General features: G+C 65.4%; 1 protein-coding gene across 4 annotated transcripts in view; it reads left to right on the top strand.

Moving 5' to 3' along the window:
* Positions 1–17509, top strand: part of ABR (ABR activator of RhoGEF and GTPase) — a 40229-nt gene that overhangs the window by 5609 nt on the left and 17111 nt on the right. The window contains exons 1-6 of one of the 4 annotated variants that reach the window (XM_054209182.1): positions 4178–4262; positions 8993–9177; positions 14242–14346; positions 14852–15037; positions 15839–15946; positions 16659–16719. In XM_054209182.1, the coding sequence (XP_054065157.1) occupies positions 4202–4262; positions 8993–9177; positions 14242–14346; positions 14852–15037; positions 15839–15946; positions 16659–16719 (706 nt within the window). In that variant the 5' untranslated portion in view covers positions 4178–4201. Of the gene's footprint in view, positions 1–4177; positions 4263–8992; positions 9182–11946; positions 12434–14241; positions 14347–14851; positions 15038–15838; positions 15947–16658; positions 16720–17509 lie in introns of those variants that run through there. The other 3 variants (XM_054209186.1, XM_054209181.1, XM_054209183.1) reach the window with 3 other exon arrangements.

The following is a 17509-nucleotide window of genomic DNA, read 5'->3' as shown; positions in this document are numbered from 1 at the left end:
GCCAGCGATACCGCCAGTTGGGATCCCAGTGGAAGGCTCTGCTCTGTCTTCCCTGGATGCTGTCTGCTGCAGCCAACCCTGCAGCAGCGAACAGAGGGAGACGTGGGGGATTAACGTTCCCTTGGGCTAGAGAGCGGAGCCCGGCTTAGCCCAGGCAGCTCACTGAAGTGTGCATCTGTCCCGGGAAAACACCACCTCTGCCCCTGGTTCATGGCATTGCTGGGTTTATCCTCCCGCTGAGGTTGGAGGGAGCGTACGGATCTCGCTGCATCCCCAGGAGACATCTTCAAATAGACTTGGCTTTCCCACCCCCAGTTACTTTATCGGTGTTTGCTAAACAGGATAATTTGCATATGTAGATCAGCAGCAGCAACGCTTCTTGGCTGCCTTGGCTGCAGTTGAGCGGGGCCTGGCCAGCCTAAGCAGAATCGCGGAGGATGTCCTGCAGATCTGCCCCGAGATAAGTCCCAGCTGCAAAGTTCAGGGGTTGTTTGAAGATCTGGCAGATAGGGAGACCTTTGTGCCTGGGACCCGGGGCTTTCTGCCACGGGTGCTTTTCATTTGGAACCGACACCTCTTCCTTCTCCTTTGCAGGTCCCGGGGTGGGAAGCAGCCCTGGCCGAGCCGTCCCGGCGGCGCTGGCACCGGGGCTGGGTGGGAGAGGAGCAGCCTGGGGCTGCAGCGCTGGCAGATATGGCCGCGATTTCCTCCCTCTCAGAAGAGAGATGCGATGCGATAGCTGGCCCGGGCCTTCATCTGATATTGGAGTCTTTTTCCTGTGAGCAGCCACCACCTTTCTTTCCTTTTCGGTCTGGTATTTTGAGAGGCCAAGGGCGCTGCTCCTGCGGCTGGGTCTCTCCCCTCCTCCCCACGTTTCTGGGGGGGACCTGCACAGCTCTGGCACCCTGCTTGGCTCCCCAAGGGCAGGAGGCTCCGAGCGGCTGCTCTGTGCTCCGGGCACCTCTCAGCCGTGCCCCGGGGCTGTGAGCGGAGCTCAGGGCCGATGCAGCGCATACCTCGGGGTTTCCATCCTGCAGGAAAGTGATACGGGGGGAGAAGTTTAATGCTGAGTTGGACCGAGGAGCAGCAGGTTCAGGACTCCCAGCAGGAAGGATCTGCTTTGCTCCTTGGTGGAGAGGGTGGGAACATTTTAATTTATCCCCCTTTTACCTCTCTGCAACCTCTGGCAAGGGTCTCTGCACCGGCGAGGGATAGCCCAGAGCTCCCGGAGAGCCCAGCAGGGTGGGAACTGGAGAAGCTCGGAAAGCTGGGCTCTCGGATGGTGTCTCCCACCGCAGTTCTGGGCTCTGTAGCCCTGGCTGTGCCCCTGCCGTGGCTCCAAGACATCTAGGCTTCACCTCTCCCAAACAAAGGACTCAGCTCTCTTAGTCCTTGTCTAACGCTGCCACTTGCATGGTGCTGCCCAACCACTCCGGGAAAACACCCCCTTTGCCCCACACCAGTGTTGGAGGTGTAGGTGGCTCCAGAGCTGCCCTCAGGTTGCTGCCAGCCCTGGGTGGCCACCACCAGCCCCAGCCTGGCCCTGGGCAAGCGCTGAGGCTCATGAGGCCACGGCTGGAAGAGCCTCTTGCACAAGAGGCCAGGAATAGCGATGCGTGGGCTGGCGGGCAGGGGCTGGGCAGATGCCAGGCAGACAGACAGACACCAGGCAGGCTGCATGGAGCCGGCCGCTGTCAGGGAGGAACCATGGGACTCGGCTTTCGGCTCTCGCCGCAGGGATGCTCCCAGCTGGAGCTGTGCTGGGGGCGGTTCAAAATGTGCTTGGCAGCATCTCCTCACCCAGGGCTGGTCTGTGTCACCGCAGGGTGATGGGTGCCTGCGCGTGGGTGGATGCTCCCCCCAGCGCCGGGGAAGGGAGCGCGATTCAGCTGCTTTGCAGGTTTTGAGGTTTTTTTGTTGTTGTTGTTGTTTTTGCAAAGGTGAAAAGAGCACGGAAACCAAAGTGAAAATAAAGCCCAAGGGTTTGGTGAGGCTGTTTTGTCCGGGCTGTGCAAGGGCACCTGCCTGGCTTGGTGTGTGCAGCCAGATAAGGCCTGTCAGGGGCGGCTCTGGTTTGGGCATCTCGGTGCATGGGGAGGCTTTCTGTGACACCCGCTGGTGGAGGGCTCCTGAGGGTCTGCTGGCCTGTGGGCGACTCATCCAAGTGCTCGGCTCGTGCCTTGTATTGGATAAAGTGCTAAGGGTGTTTGCACAGTGGCATGGAGAGCCTGGTGGCATGGGCAGGAGTGGCCAGGAAGTGTGTCCGGATGGTGGAAGCATGTTGAAAACCCCCTGCATGCATGCAGAGAGCTGTGCGTGGAAAACTGGCCGTCCCAGGGGGCTGCAGGTTGCCTGCTGGCCCCATGGCTCTGCAGCCGCCGTGCTGGAGGTGCAGCAGCTGCATCTTGTGCTGCTGGTGCCGGTGCCAGTGTGGTGCTCCCCGGGCACGAGCAGAGCGCAGTTTCCTGCCATGGATGGGGTCGATGTGCTCAGATGAACCGCTGTCACCTTCCTGGCAGCTCACTGCGCCGGGTGGCAGGGCATCTCGCTGCGGGGGGCTGTGGGGGCTGCAGGGGTGCGGGGTTTGGCTGCGGAGGGTGGAGGGGACTCTCCATCAGAACTTTAAGGGATGGCGTGGGGACAGGTCGTGGTACCGAGCCAGAGACTGGGCAGGAGCAAACGGGGGAGTTGGTGGGAGACAGAGAGCAGCAAACACTGTCACATCGTGGCCACCCTTGGGCAGGGCTGGCACAGACCATGCTAACGTGGGGACAAGGGGAGTGCTGGCACTGGGCAGTGCAGGGGTGCTGGGGCCCAGCAGCATCCCATGGGGTGGCTGGGTAGGAATGCGCTCGACTCCCCAAAATACCCGGGAGCGGGGCAGGCGAGGGGTGGGAAATGGCAGCTGTGGGGCTGCACCCGCTGCCACTGACTCAGCACCCGGTGACTCAGAGCCCATGGGGGCTGTGGGCTGTGGGTCCTTGCCATGCCGGGGCTGGATGTGCCCCCCCAGGAAGGCAGGGCTGTGCTAGGGGCAGCAGTGGCCCCTCACCCTGGATGCCAGGTGCTGGTAGCTCCATGTACCCCAGCCATGCCAAATCACAGCCGTGGCATTGCTGTGCTCCCCCAAAATGTATTGGCCGTGTCCGAGCCTGGGGTGGACAACCCTGGGAGTGGGGATCAGGTGGTGGCAGCGCGTTGGCAGGGTCCCCTCAGGTTTCCCAGACGAGGTGGTTGCTGATGCCGCCCGCGTCCTGGCACTTCATGCTCCGGTGGCTCTACCTTCCCCTTGTGCCCGGCGGAGCGTCATCCCTCCTGCCTGGTACCCATCTGGCCCCGGCGCCTGGTCCAGGCCCTCCCTCGCACGGCTGAGCCTGAGGGCAGGATGCGGCCGAGCGCACCGGCGAGGGATGCTGCCCACACCGCCGGGACCGGGGCAGGGGTGCCGGCACGGGCTGAACGAGGGCAGCCTCTGCACTTGAACGCTTGGCTGGCGCCCTGACATATTGGGGTTGATGACTCTGGCACTTTATATTTCCTTTGGCTACATGCAGCTGGGGAGGGCGGTTTAACCCCTGCCTGCCTGTGCCCCGCTCTGCCAACCCCGGTGGTGTGGGGCAGGGCAGATCCTGGGGGTCCTTGTTCTTCCCACGGCTCCGGCCGGGGGGAGCAGGGCCAGGAGGAGCCTGCCTCCTTCAGCCCTAGCGGTTTGAGGGGCTGGGGAGGTTTTACCGGGGAGGGGGCACAGCATCCCTCGGTCATAGGAAGGAGATGAGACCATGGTGGAAAGGGTGATGGAGCCGGGCTCCCCCTTTCCCCCCGCCTCTCCTTGGGGTGGCCTGGGGGGCAGCCGCATGCCCCTCTACCACCACCATCGTCTCCTCCTCCTCCTCCTCCTCCCTGGTCCCCAGACCCCTGCGGAGGGTCAGCGTGGCTGCGTGCGGGGGGACGCTGAGCCCGGCTCCCCCCGGCAAGGCAGGGGCGGGAGGCGGGACGCGCTGCCATCGCCAGGCGGCACCTCCTTCCCCGGGCACCCCCGGGCAGAAGAGCCGCCGTGCGCCCGGGCAGCCGGCCGTGCCCGGCTCTCCCCTCCAGCCCCCCCCCGGGCCCGCGGCCCCCCGCCTCCCGCCCTCGCCCGCCGCCTTTGTTGTGAGATGAGAGCCGGCTGGCGGGGCTGAGAGCCGGCGCAGCCCTCCCGAGCATGGAGCCGCTCAGCCACCGCGGCCTGCCGCGGCTCTCCTGGATCGACACCCTCTACAGCAGTACGTGCCCTGGGATTGGGGGGGGGGGGGGGGGGGGCGGGAGGGCGGCGAGGGGGGGCGCTTGGGTGGCGGGTCCCCCTCCTACCTGTTGTGTAACGCTGCGTCGAGCTGGGGAGGGATGCTGAGCCAGGGTGGGATGCTGTGCCGGGGAAGGATGCTGTGCCGGGGAGGGATGCTGTGCCGGCCACCCCGTGCTAGGGGTCTCCTGGGCCGAGCTGAGCCCAGGGAAGGGGTAGGCAACGCTGGCAGGGGGCTGTGCTGCCCTCCCTGAGCATCCCGCACACCCCACTGGCAAGGCGGTGCTGGCCGGAGTCGGGCCAGCATCCTCCAGGCTCCAGGGACCCGCTGCCTGCTCCAGGGGGCTGCGTGAGCAGGATGGGTGACGGTGGCCCCGGCGCGGTAGGGGCTCACTGGGGCTGGAGCAGCCTGACAGCTGGTGCTGCCCACGGGGGTCCTTGGGGACGTGGGTGCTTTCTGCCTCTGGTCCCATCCCCATCCCTCTGTGGCCGTGATTTTCACAGCGAGCTCTGAGGCGCTGTGCCAAGGATGCTGTGGCAATGCGATGTCGGCTGGGGGTACCCCCATTTCTGCAGCAGCCCGGGGGTGCGAATTCCCTCCGATCCCACGGACGGGCAGGAGGGAGGAACAAGCCCCAGAGCTGTGTTGGTCCCAGTCCCATGGCAGCTGTCTCAGTGGCAGACAAGGGAGCCAGGGACATGTCTATGGGATGCGGGGCTCAGCCACGGGTTCCCCGTTGTTCATTCTGGGGGAGCGTTGAGCTGTGTGGGCACCCCAGGGATAGGTTTCGGGGTGCAGTGTTGAGCTTGGAGCCTGGCATTTCTGTGTCAGTGAGGTCTGGCATGGGTGTGCGGGAAGGTGGGATGCTCCGGAGAAAGGGGCATGGTGCCCCCTGCACGGATCTGGCATCTGCTGTGCCCTGGAGGGAGCAGGGCCTGCTGGGGGGCACGTTGCATAGGGCTGAGCCCCCCTCCCCCAAGTTTTCCAGCCCGAAGCCTCTGATACCCGCAGCCAGAGGCTGCATCCAAAGGCCAGCAGTCCCGGGGTCCAGCACAACTGTGCAGCTTGTGCAGGCGGCTGGGCTGGAGCCTGGAGGCTCCATCCAGCCCCAGCCTCCGTGCCCTCCTTCCCAGCCACAGCATCTCTGCAAAGCGATGGCTCTGCCATCCCAAATCCTGCTCCAGCCGCCCTCGCTGTGGAGAGGAGAGGCATGGGGGAGGCTGCTCTGTGTGCCTATGTTTTGGGGGATGCGGGGCAGCGTCTGGCCTTCGTCACACCAGGGAAGGCGGTGACGGTGCGGAGGAGATGCTGTTTGTGTTGAGCCAGCCTTTGGAGGAGGCCCGCGGAGGCAGGTCCGAGGCCAGCTCACGCATCCCTGTTGTCATGGTGAATTTTCACCCAGGCACAGGGAAACCGCGGCGTTTTCCCAAAACCTCGCAGGCTCCGTGCAGGTGTTGGGCTTCTCCCAGCAGTGGGATAGGACAGGCGAGCGTTGGGGTGTGCCGGCGAACTGCTGGGGTGCCAGGGAACAGCATGTGCATGGCTGGAAAGCGAAGAAAATGCCACCCTGAGCTGCGGTGACTGTGCTGCCTGTGCCCAGGCTGGGCAGGAGCCGGCTGCTGCCCTTGGCTGTGCTCCCTCTTGGGGACCATTGTGCTGGGATTAGCCTGGGTCAGACCTGGGAAGATATGGCGGAGCGGAAACATTCTTTTCCTGGGAAAAATAATCCATGGGGATGTGTTCCTGGCCCTGTCACCCTCCTGGGTCCACATGCCAGCCCCTAGGACCCCTGCCCTGATGGGTGCCAGCATCCCATGGCCACCAGCCCTTGGGACGTTTTGGGGCTGGATCCAGCTCTGGGCCACAGGGCTGCGTGTGGTAGCCGGGGTTACAAGGCTGTTTCAGGTCGGGGTGTCCTCTCCCCCCGGAGTGGCTCCCCTGGGCTAGGCTGCCTCCCTCCCCTCAGTCCCCATGCCTAGGGTGGAGCAGGAGGATTTCCACTGCTGCTGCTAAAAAACGGGAGCAAAAATAGCGCTGGGTTTTGGCACAGGCACAGGAACAGGCTGCAGGGGCAATGCAGCTGCGGGGGAAGGAGGGAGGCGCTTGGTTTGGGCTGGTTGGGTGGCAGGAGCGCCCACCAGGCGGGGAGATGCAGGGGCCAGCCCCTCCGTGGTCCCCTCGCCCAGCAATGTCCCCCTTACCCGTCCTGGCTGTTTGGTGGTGCTTGGTTCCCTCCCTGTAGCGGGTGCTGGGGAGGTCCCTCTGCCCGGCCTCCCCAGGTGAGAGCCCGGTAAATACTGCATGGCCTTGGGTGGCACAGCTGGAGGCACAGCTGGAGCCATGGGGACATGGCTCCGTCCTCCCTCCTGCGGGCAGCGCAGGGTCCGTCTCCCTGGGTGCCTGTTGGGGCACTGTCTGTAGGTCTTGTCCCCAGCTTGGGTCTGGGACTGGAACACAGATCTGCTCCAACTGGGAGCAATGGCTGCACGAGAGATGGGTCATTCCTGTGTCCCTGCAGTCCAGTCTCTCCCTCTCTGTGCCATCGATGCTGCCTTTTTCCCTGCACTGCTGCAGGTGTCACCTCCCCGTGTCCCCAGCTGCCTCATTAAAGCTGTGTTCCTCGTTACCTTGCCACCAAGCCGCCCCAGCCTGGGTTTCCAGGTCTCTCACAGTGCTGGTGCCGCTCTGGGTGCCCCTGTTGCCTGCCCCATGGTTAAGCCTGGAGCTGCAGACCTTGGCCTTGGTGGAGGGGAGGTGGTGGAGCCTGACAGCCTCCAGGTTGGTGTGCCTGGTGGGGACCATCAGCTTTGTCCCCTCTCTGCTGCCTTGGCTCCCCTTTAGACCCCGTCTGATGGGGATGGGCGCTTGGGCGAGCGGTTTGGGTTTCTCTGTGGCATCCCCAGCACAGGGACAGTGCTGGGGTGGGATCAGGGGAGATGTGTGGGGTGGATGTGCCAGGGAGGTGGCCATCATGGGAGTACCTTATGCTGCCTTGCTTCTGGCCAGTGCTGGAGACGTCCCAGCTGGGACCCATCAAAGGCAAGAGGGACAAGGGACATGCACCACGAGGAGGCAGGACGGGTTATAGCTGGGGATCCCCTTTCCCTGGAAGCTGAGGACCACGGGGAACTACAGGCTCCCCCATCTCTGCCCATCCACCTTGTTCGTTCCCAGTTAGCTCCTGGGTTGAATGAGGGCTGCAGTGACCAGGTGAGGGTAGCCTCTGATGAATGGTTATTAGCTGCTAATTGCTAATAAAGTAAAGCCTGAGAGGGACTGTGGTGTCCTGGTGGAGCTGGGATGCATGTGGACTATGTCAAGGCTCTCATCCATCCCACCCCCGGATGCAGGATGGGACCCACCAGCACTGATAGGGCTCTCAGCCTGAGCGGGCTTCACAGCGCTGTTTGATTTAAAGATTTATTCACTTTCAATATGAAGCCAAATGCAATATTAATGTGCCGAGCAGTGTTGGTGAGAGTCTAGGGAGTCCTCGGCTGGGGTGGTAGGACCATGGGGACATGAAGTGGCAGCACTGTGGGGTTTGGTCAGGGAGGGCTGCTCCAGCCCCCATGCACTGCATTTTGGCCAGAGCATTGGCCAGGGTCTTGGCCGAGGTCTCCTGGCTGTCTGTGCCCAGGGAGTCTGTGGGGACAGCCATGGGGCTGCTGGTGAGGAGGGGAGCGAGGGGCTGGCAGGGGGTCGGGTTGGGTGACCTGTGCCCACCACCTCTTTGGGAGCTGCCGAGGGGGTCTTGGCTGCAGGCCCCGGCTGGGGGTGCTGGCTGCACCCCGCGGCCGCCCCTGCCGCAGCCGGGCTCCCTTCCCCCTCCCCTTTGTCAGCATCTCGGGGCTGCTGCAGCCGCCTCTTCCCGCCGCCACTGAGCCGCTGCCGTTTCCATGGTGACAGGTTAGGATGTACCCCGGTCCCCCGCTGTGCCCCGGGGACCGTTGCAGGCCCTGGAGACCCCCCCCCCACTCCCACTTGGGGCTCTGGCTCCCCAAAATAGCATCCCCTGGGCCATGGGCGATGGGGGAGTTGTGTGGCATCCCAAAATGGGTGCTTGCCTGGCGCGGCCTTATCCTGTGCTGGGGAAAGCAGAGCCCTTCTGCCCCCGCAGCATGGCCCGAGCTGCCCACCCACCATGGAGCTGCCACCGTCCCCCTTCTTCCAGAGCGGGTGGCACTGTCCTCCGCTGCGGACCCAGGCGTCCTGGCACCGGTTCCCATGCTCCGAGGCAGACGGGTGCTGGGAAGCGAGGAAAGACGGTGGCCGTGGCTGCCAGCCCAGCTCCATCTCTCCCCAGGGATGGCACAGGGATGGCGGCAGGGCAGAGTCACTCGCCTGGGGCTGGGGCGTCTGGCAGAGCAGCTGTCTCTGCGCAGAGAAGGCCTGCGGCCTCTCGGTGCTCTTAATTATGCAAATATAGGGAAGTGTGTCGAGCGGACACACTCGACCCCTGTGGGGATGAGGATGCTCTGTGTCATGCCCTGCCTGCTCGGCAGGGCAAGCAGAAAGCAGGCAACCGAGGCCGGCGGGGCCAGGGTGGGCTGCGGGTGTGGGCACGCATGTCTGTGCATGGCCCCGGGTATCGGACACGGGGTCAGTCGCCCGCAGGTAACCGCAGGCTGTGGCGGTTGTGTGCGCCGTGTGGTGACCCTCGGCCATGCCGCCGCCAGGATGCTCACCACCACCCTCTCTTCCCCTGGCAGACTTCAACTATGGTGCAGACGAGTACGACGCCGAGGGCAACGAGGAGCCCAAGGCGCTGCCGGAGGGCTCGGAAACCATGCCCTACATTGACGAATCGCCCACCATGTCCCCCCAGCTCAGCGCCCGCGGCCAGGAGAGCGGGGACGGCGTCTCACCCACACCCACCGATGGCCTCGGCACAGGGGTAGGTGCTCAGGACGTGGAGCTCCGCACCGGGTGTGGTTGAAGCCTGGGCTGCGGGTGCCCGGCTTGGTTGTGTCAGCAGTGTCAGTGATGCTCTGCGACCCCGGGGACTGTCCCCTGGCATCCCTAACCCTGCTGGCTGTGGCCCTCTGGGATCCAGGGAGGAGCACCCTGTTCTGCTGCTGGTGGTGAGGGTGGGGGCACGTCTGTGGGACACGTTGCGTCCCTGCCCCGTCGTGCCGTACCGGCGGCAGAGCCAGGAGGGCACGGGCTGGTCGGAGAGCAGGGTCCGGGTGCTGGAGCCCACCCGGGCTGGCTCGGAAGCGGGGGGTTCCCGGGGTCCCCTGCTGCGGGGAGCCCTTGGGGACAGGGCGCAGCCGCTCTGCCGGGCTGCCGGCTCCATCTAGCGGCACTTGGGGACGAGCCGCCAGCTGGGGAGGGACACCTTGTCCGCGTCCCCCCCCTCCTCTTCTGGGGAACTTAGATTTAACCCTTCCTCTCCCTCTGCTCTTCCGAGACCTCGGGAAGCCCCTGGGGTTTATCTAGGATGTTTCACAGAGGGATGCTTGGAGAGCTGCGGGACGGGAAACCAAAGGACAAAAATGTTTGTTGTTTGTTTGTTTTTTTTTTTTCCAGAATAAAAGTTTCCATAAAGCCCGGGGGCGGTGGGGCCGCCATCCCCGGGGACATGGGGACTGCCGTCCCCGGTGTGTGCCCTGGCCCGGTGGGCTCTTGGCAGGGCGGCGGGCGCCTCCGGCCCCTGGGCACAGGGCTAGTGCGGGGAGAGCCCGCCTGGCCCCGAGCTAGGGGAGCCCCCTCGGCGCCCGCCGCTGCCCGGGCTGGGGGAGCTGCCGGGGTCCCGCAGCGGGCTGGGGGTTGGCCGTGGGGCACGAGGCCGGGTTGGGAAACGTGAAGGGTATTCTTTTTTATTTTTTTTTTTTGTCATGGAAAGAGTTAAGCCCTTAACCCGGATGCTGAGGCAGAGGAGGCGAGAGGTGTGGCTTCCTCCCCAGGGCCCGCTGCTGCGCAGCATCCTCCTCCCGGCACCCAGCGCGGCCCCTCGGCGCTCCCCGGGGACGGAGGGGGGGGCTGCCGGCCCCCTGCCACCCTGCTGCGCAAAGGACCCTGTCCCGGGGCTGGGACCAAACCACCCGGGCTCGGGGCCCTTTGTCGCCCTGCGAGCGCCAGCCCTGACACCCCGGTGCCGGGGTTTGGGGACGGATGTGCTGTGGGCGATGGGCTCCGTCCACGGGGGCCAGCAGGGATAACAGAGGGTGGCCCTAGGGAAGCAGGTTTAGGGGGAGACCCTGGGGGAGGCTGGCAAAGCGGTGCCCTGGGTGGGCTGGTGGAGCATACTGGGGCTGGACGCAGGCAGCGAAGCCGGCTTGGTTGGCACTAACAGGATTGGGAAGCGTTGGAGCTCAGCGCGGGCTCTGCCTCCATCGCTTTGTCTCTAGAGCTGTTTGTGACAGGGCTAAGCGGGGCACCATCTGAATACTGGCATGTTTAATCCTGCGTGTCCAGCTTCGCGATGGGTGCAGGTTTGCGTGTGGGTCCCACTGTGACCAGTGGCATGGGGTGCCAGGCTTGCCCCATCACTCTTCTCTGGTGAGGGGGGACTGATGTTGCGGCCTTTTGGAGGGCTTGAGGAGGCTTCTGGTGGGGCATCTCTTTTTGCAGGCTCCTGGGGCAGCTGTGACTGCATCTGGGGCCCCCGGCTGCTGGGTGCAAGCGCAGCCTGTCCCTCCCTCTCCCACCTGGGAAAACACAAGTGCCACGGTCATGGTGTGAGGTGGTGGCCCAGCCCCTGCTCGGGTACTGCTGGGGATGGCACAACGGGTGGCTTTCACCTGGGCACGGAGTGTTCCCCGCTCTGGGGACCTGGCTGCAGCAGGCAGGGTCCCGGTGCCCTGGCACAGACCCCTCTTAGCAAAGGCTGGGCAAAGCCTGAGCTGCGGCGTGGACACAGGGCTGGGCACGGGTTCTGGGAAGTCCCTGTGTCTGTGTCCCTGCCCACTTCTCAGAGCAGAGTTTGTTCCAGGCTTGGACAGGCGTGGGGAGAAGAGCCGGCTCCTGCGGGCAGAGCACATGCAGCCGCTGGTTCCCCTTTTGCTGCCGAGGAGTGGGGGGAAACTGCTGAAACAGCTCTTGCGTTAGTGTCCCCTCCTCCAGCCCATTGCCCCATTTGCCAGGGCCCACGATGTCCCTTGTAGGCGTCATGCCACCGCTTGTGTCCCCGTTCCCCGGCTGCCCCGGGGTTGTGGTCAGGCTGGGGCAGTGGTGAGGTGTCACTGCCGATCTTCGTGGGATGTGGGGCAGATGCTGTGTCTTGGCTGCGTTGCCCCATGAAATTGGTGGGATCCCTCTGGGGCGGGGAGGGGTCCGGGACCCCTCTGGGGGCACGGAGCCAGGTCCCCTTACAGGACCTGGTCCTGCAGCTGCCCTCCAAGGTCACTTGCGCTGGGGGCAATCCCTGCGGTCCGGTTCTCTGCCTGCCCGCGGGACATGGGGGGACCAGGGGCCCACGGCAGGCGGGACGGGTGCTCTCCCCTTGCTGGCTGCTCTGTGGGGCGAGGGAGCGGGGGGGCCTGGAAGGGGTCAGGGGACCCATCCCCGTGGGTCTTGCCGGGCACACCGAGCTCTGCCGGCATTGGGAGAGCCGGTGCTGGGAAGGCGTCTGCAGCGCTCCCCAGCCTTGACCACACTCCGGCGGTGGAGCAGCCCCACCTCCAGCGCCAAGAGATGCATTTCCTGTAGCGAGCGTGCAGGGCGGAGCGGCAGGGCTGGCTGGGGCGCAGGGCGGCGGGCAGCGGCCCTCCACCGCCTGCAGCCCCCCCCGGGGCTGAGCGGAGGCCAGGGGAGAGCCAGGCTGTCCCCCTTGTCCCCAACGCTGGTGACCCTGGAGTTGCCGCCGATGCCGGTGCTCGGAGGTGGTCGTGCAGCCTACCCGGGAGCGCTCGGCGCTGCGGCGGGGACGCCAGGGCCGAGGGCAGGCGGGAGCACCGGGAATCCTATAATGGCTCCTTTCATCTCACGGCGGTGGCCGACATCCAGGGCTGAGTCAGGCTGGGCCAGCTTGGCTGTGTGAGCCCCTCGCCTGGAGCCTTGTGGGGTTCCCTTCCCCCCCCGCTGCCTGGCCGGCCATGGAGGAGGAAGAGGAGGCCATAGGGTACCTGGATAAAGTGCTGGAGGATGAAGATGACTCTGAGCCAGGAACCCCTACCAGCCCCGGGTCTCCGTTCTCATCCGGCGAGAAGGTGGGCGGCGGGGGGTACACTGCTCCCGTGCTGGGTGGCGGGTGGGGGCAACCAGGGGCGTCTTGCTGGTGCTGGTGCTGCCCAGGTCCTGGGGCAGCTCCTGGGTCGGTACGGTGGGTGCTGGTGGGGGGCAGAGTTGGCGGGACAATGGGAGCATCACCACAGCTCCGCCGCCCCCCTGGCACTGCCTGTGGCCGGGGGCACAGGACATGGCTGCGCCAGGCGTTGAGTGCGAAGGGCTCGGTGGGTGCTTGCGCAGAGCGGGGTGAGCACCCGGCCTTCCTCCCATGGGGGAACGGGGGCCACACGTGCCACTGTGGGGGAGCTGCGTGGCTCAGCAGAGCTGGCGCCGGATGCTCAGGAAGGGGCTGGACCACGCTGTGACACTGCCCCACCGCACGGCCAGCGGCAACCCCTAAATGGCTCCAAACCGTGGTGCCGGGGGGTGGCCCAAGGGGACCCCTGTGCTGGCAGGCGCAGCCCAGCACCCTTCTCTCGCCCACCCTGCTGGGGGGAGCCTGGGTGCCAGCGCAGGGCTGAAGGAGGGCTCTGGCTCCGCTCTCTCTGGGGTCTCCTGCACAGGGCGGCTGCCGGACCTTGCACCTCTGGGTCGTGGGGGGCGGCTGGCATCATCCCTGCGGGACACTGCGGGCCCTGGATGCCGACGGGCCCCTTATCTCCCCGGCTCCCGCGCAGGGCCCAGGCTGGGGGAAGCAGGAAGAGCCCGTGACTAATCGGTGGCAACGAGCCCGCACGCTCCTAGCGCACAAAACTGCCCCCCCCCCCCACTGGCACCCCTGCCACACCGGTCACCATGGCCTGTCCTTGATGCCGCAGCCCAGCAGGGAGCCGCGGGGTGGGCACCTCAGTTGGCGCAGCAGCCCCCAGGGCCAGATGGTGGATGCCGCAGTGGGATGGGGAGACGCTGATCCGTGGCTGTGCCCATGCCATGGCCGTGCACCCCGGGGTGTTTGTAGCTGCCAGGCACAATGCCCAGGGCTGGCAGGGGCGAAACAGGACCAATATATCCCCAAAATGTCCCGAATGGCTCATTGCTCGGAGCAGCTGATGTCCCCATGACTATGCTTGGTCCCAGTCTGGATGGCAAAGCCCGTCTCCTGAGTGTGATTTTTAGGACAAAGAGTGCTGTAGGGGAGGTGAGGGCACACGGGGCGCTTGAGGCAGTTCAGGGGCTGGGGCACCCGTGCCTGGGTGCTGGCAGAGCCTCGCTGGGGATTCCGGAGCCCCCCAGCCTGTCTGAGCATTGCCCACCTCCCTGCTGTGAGGGTTGTGTCGCTGGAGCATCGGTGCTGCAGCAGACATGGGCGCGGGCAGAGCCCCCGACGGCTCGAGTGGCAGCGGGGACCCGCGCAGCCTGGGACCTGCCCTGGTGCCAGCGGGCAGTGAGCGCCGGGGTGGCACTTTCCTGGGAAAACCTCAGCTGGGGAAAAGGGTGGTGCTGGATCACGTGGCAGCACCATCCACCGCCGGGCATGATTTCACCGGGCGTCTCTGGACTCTGCCCTGGGAGAGTCCCGCTGTGCCGCACGCCACCATGGAGCGCTGCCAGTGGCGCCGGGCTCCTGGCCAGCTGGGAGCAGGGAGGGGAGCGAAACCAGCACAGCCCATGGCTTCCCAGCTGGTTCCAGCCTGGCTGTGCCGACCAACGGGCACGTGCCCGGCCCTTGCTGCAGAGCTTCCCCAACACTGGTGGGGACACATGCCCACGCGGGGATGGCCTGGTGGGATGAGGGGTCTCCTGTCATGCCGGTTGCTGGCTCAGCCAGGCTCCTTGCTGTGTTGCACAGGGTGAGCGAGATGCTGGCAAAGGCCTGGAGATGCGGAAGCTGGTGCTCTCTGGTTTCCTGGCCAGCGAGGAGATCTACATCAACCAGCTGGAGGCCCTCTTGTTGGTGAGCAACAGGGACATCCCCCAGTAGGGGTGGATGGGTGGGTAGATGGACAGGTGGATGGACAGTTGTATGGATGGATGGATGGATGGATGGATGGATGGATGGATGGATGAAGTCGTGTCTTCCTGGACAGCCTCCCCGGGTGCTACCTGGGCAGGAGCAAAGCAGCAGAAGCCATGCTGGAGCCAGCCTTGCTCTGGCCCGGCTGTCCCCGTCTCGCCTCCCCCCTGCTGCCAGCGTGCCTGGCGGGGAGGTATTTATAGCCCCAGTTCCTCTTGCGGACTCACTAGCCCTCGTGGTGGAGACGCTGTTGCACAACACGGGGGTCACCGCCACCATGGAGGGGGAAGTCTGTGGGGATGCACTAGCTGTGAGCGGTCCCTTGGTCCAGCTCTGTCCAGGACCCGTCCCAGGCAGCCCTCACCGCCAGCTCAGATCCCCCTTGTCCCCAGCGTTCCCCTCCCAGCCCTTGTCTCAAACACTCTTCCTTCTCCTCCTTTGGCAGCCCATGAAGCCACTGAAGGCCACAGCCACTACGTCGCAACCTGTCCTCACCCTCCAGCAGATTGAGACGATTTTCTACAAGATCCAGGACATCTATGAGATCCACAAGGAGTTCTATGACAGCCTGTGCCCGAAGGTGCAGCAGTGGGACAGCAACGTCACCATGGGCCACCTCTTCCAGAAGCTGGTACGCGCCTTCCCTGGGGCTTGCTCCACTTGGAAGAGGAGGAGGGATGGGGAGATGGAGCACCATGCTATGGGGTTCGGCCCCATGGCGTGGGTCAGCTCACCCCTTGCCACGTGCTCACTGGTGGCCATGGGACTCGTTGCATCCCTCCCTGCAGCCTGCCCGAGCCCTCCCGTCCCAGGATGGGAGTTAGTGCAGCCTCCGTGCCCCTCATCGCAGGGGGGATGCCCAAGGCTGGCAGATCCTGGGTGCAACCATGGCAGGGTTTTGGCTGGGGGTGCGTGGTGTGGCTTTACCATGGGACTGGCAGGAGCCCAGGCGTGTGGGTGGCCCTCTGGGGAGAGGCAGGGGGTTGCTGCCTCTTCGCTACCTGCGGGTGCTCTGGCGGTGGCTCCCCAGGGTCACACTCCAGGTCCTGCTGCTGCTTTGGACTTGTGATGGGAGCTGTGGCTGTGCCCGTGGCTGCCACGGCCATGCTGGGGAGGGGAGGAGGAGAGGACAGGTTGAAGGGTGCTGGGAAGCGGCTGTAGCTTCACCCTCTGCTGTCCAGGCACTCGTTACCTCTCTGCTGGATTTTGGAGGTTTGTGGTGGCACAGGGCTGGAGCCCCACCATCCTGCCCTGGGCGAGGGCTGTTCCTACAGAGCCAAGCGTGTGGCTCCCCAGCCGGCTGTGGTCTGGCAGTGCGCTGCAGGGAGGGGACAGCTCTGGGCAGTGTCCCCTTGGTGGCTGCCTGGCCCCTCGAGCTGTGGGGGGGCTTCAGCATCCCGCTGGGTGCCCGGCTAACCCCTGCTCCCCGCAGGCCAGCCAGCTGGGGGTCTACAAGGCCTTTGTGGATAACTACAAAATCGCACTGGAGACGGCAGAGAAGTGCAGCCAGAGCAACTACCAGTTCCAGAAGATCTCAGAGGTAAGCTGGAGCGGGGCTGTGCCGAGGGGACGGAGCTGCCATGGCTGGGCTTGTCCCGGTGCGGGACGGAGAATGCCATCCCCGTGGCCGAGCTGACCGTGTGTGCCCCATGGAGATGCTCTCCCTGCCCCGGGTCTCTCAGGGACTGTCCCAGGAGCAGGGTCCTCAGAGGCTGTGCTGGAGGGTCGTGGTCTCTGTGTCTTGAGGGGGTTTGCCCCCGGCTTTGTGCAAGCTCAGGTTGGGCTCAGCCCTCGCTGCCATCATTTCTGGGATGCCGGGGGCAGCCTGTGCCCGTTCGCCCCATCCAGTGAGGGTGGGTGCTGGGCACCTGTGGCTCATCTCCTGCTGGCTGCGTCTCCTTGCCTGGCTCCCCTATAGAAACAGGGACCTCCATGGCCGCAGCCCGGCTCCCCGCTCCCTCCAGCCCCTCTGGAGCAGGGCTGTTCAGCCCGGTGGGACCAGCAGCCCCTGCGACAGGGTGCACCATGGGTCCACCGCATCCCAGCTGCTGGGTGCAGTCAGAATTGCTCCTGGCCAGGCAGCACCCCGTACGGTCCCCATCTCCACCCCAGCACCTGTCTGTGGCCTCCTGTGCACCTATCAGGGTGCAGGAAGGGTCGGGGGGGACCCCCTGACCTTGAGCAATGACCTTCCCCCCCTCCCCCCAACTCCAGCCCACCGCGGCTGTTCTGATGGGCCTTTCCCTCCCTAGGAGCTGAAGGTGAAGGGCCCCAAGGACTCGAAGGAGAGCCACACGTCCGTCACCATGGAGGGTACGGCAGGCGCGGGCGTGGGGAGGGGGACGCAGCCTTTTGTCTGCGCGCGGGACCGGCGCGGATGAATTACTGTGTGTCTCCCGCGAGCGGAGCCCTTTGTGTTCCCATGTGCGGAGCCAACAAGGAGGGGGGGGGGTATGCAGCTCTTCAGGATGCTGGGGGCGTGCAGCAGCCCCCCACCCCCTGCCCACCCCCTCCTCCCCACCCGCCGGCTGCGCCAAGAGCCGTGCTGAGGGGCCGATGCCGTGCCGCAGCCAGGCTGAGCTGCCGCGGGGTGGCAGAGATGGCTGCGTGGAGACGGGGCTGCCATGGAAATCCTCGTCGTCGTCCGTCTCTGCTGTAACTGCACCTACGGTGAGGTGGGGGGGGGGGTGCAGCTCCGAATTCGGGTGACGGTGGGGAGCGATGCTGTGGGGATGCTGGCCTGGGGCTGGCTGTCCTTGCCAGGGGGTGGAGGCTGCGTCGTGCTCTGCAGGCTGAAGTTGGGAGCGTCTTTGTTCCAGGCTCTATTGAATCATCTTGGCTCTGGTACATGCGGCCACGCGCTCGCGTTCCCCACCGGGCAAGGGCTCGTGCCATTGGCAGGACAGTGAGGGGCCGGGACAGGCAGCGGGACCCCCTCTGCCTGGGCTCTGCCATGGGGATGGCGATAGGGAGGGGTCCCCGTTTGCTTGCCGGAGGCTGTGAGCATCGTGGGGCTGGAACGCCCGTCTCTCCGTGGCTGGGGAGGAGAAGCACCGGGCATCGCTGCCTGCTGTGCCTGCCCCCGTGCTGCCTGCCTGTGGGT

The sequence above is a fragment of the Rissa tridactyla genome, chromosome 7 (assembly GCF_028500815.1).
Source record: "Rissa tridactyla isolate bRisTri1 chromosome 7, bRisTri1.patW.cur.20221130, whole genome shotgun sequence".
Lineage (NCBI taxonomy): Eukaryota > Metazoa > Chordata > Aves > Charadriiformes > Laridae > Rissa > Rissa tridactyla.
This window is presented reverse-complemented; position numbering and strand designations above follow the sequence as displayed.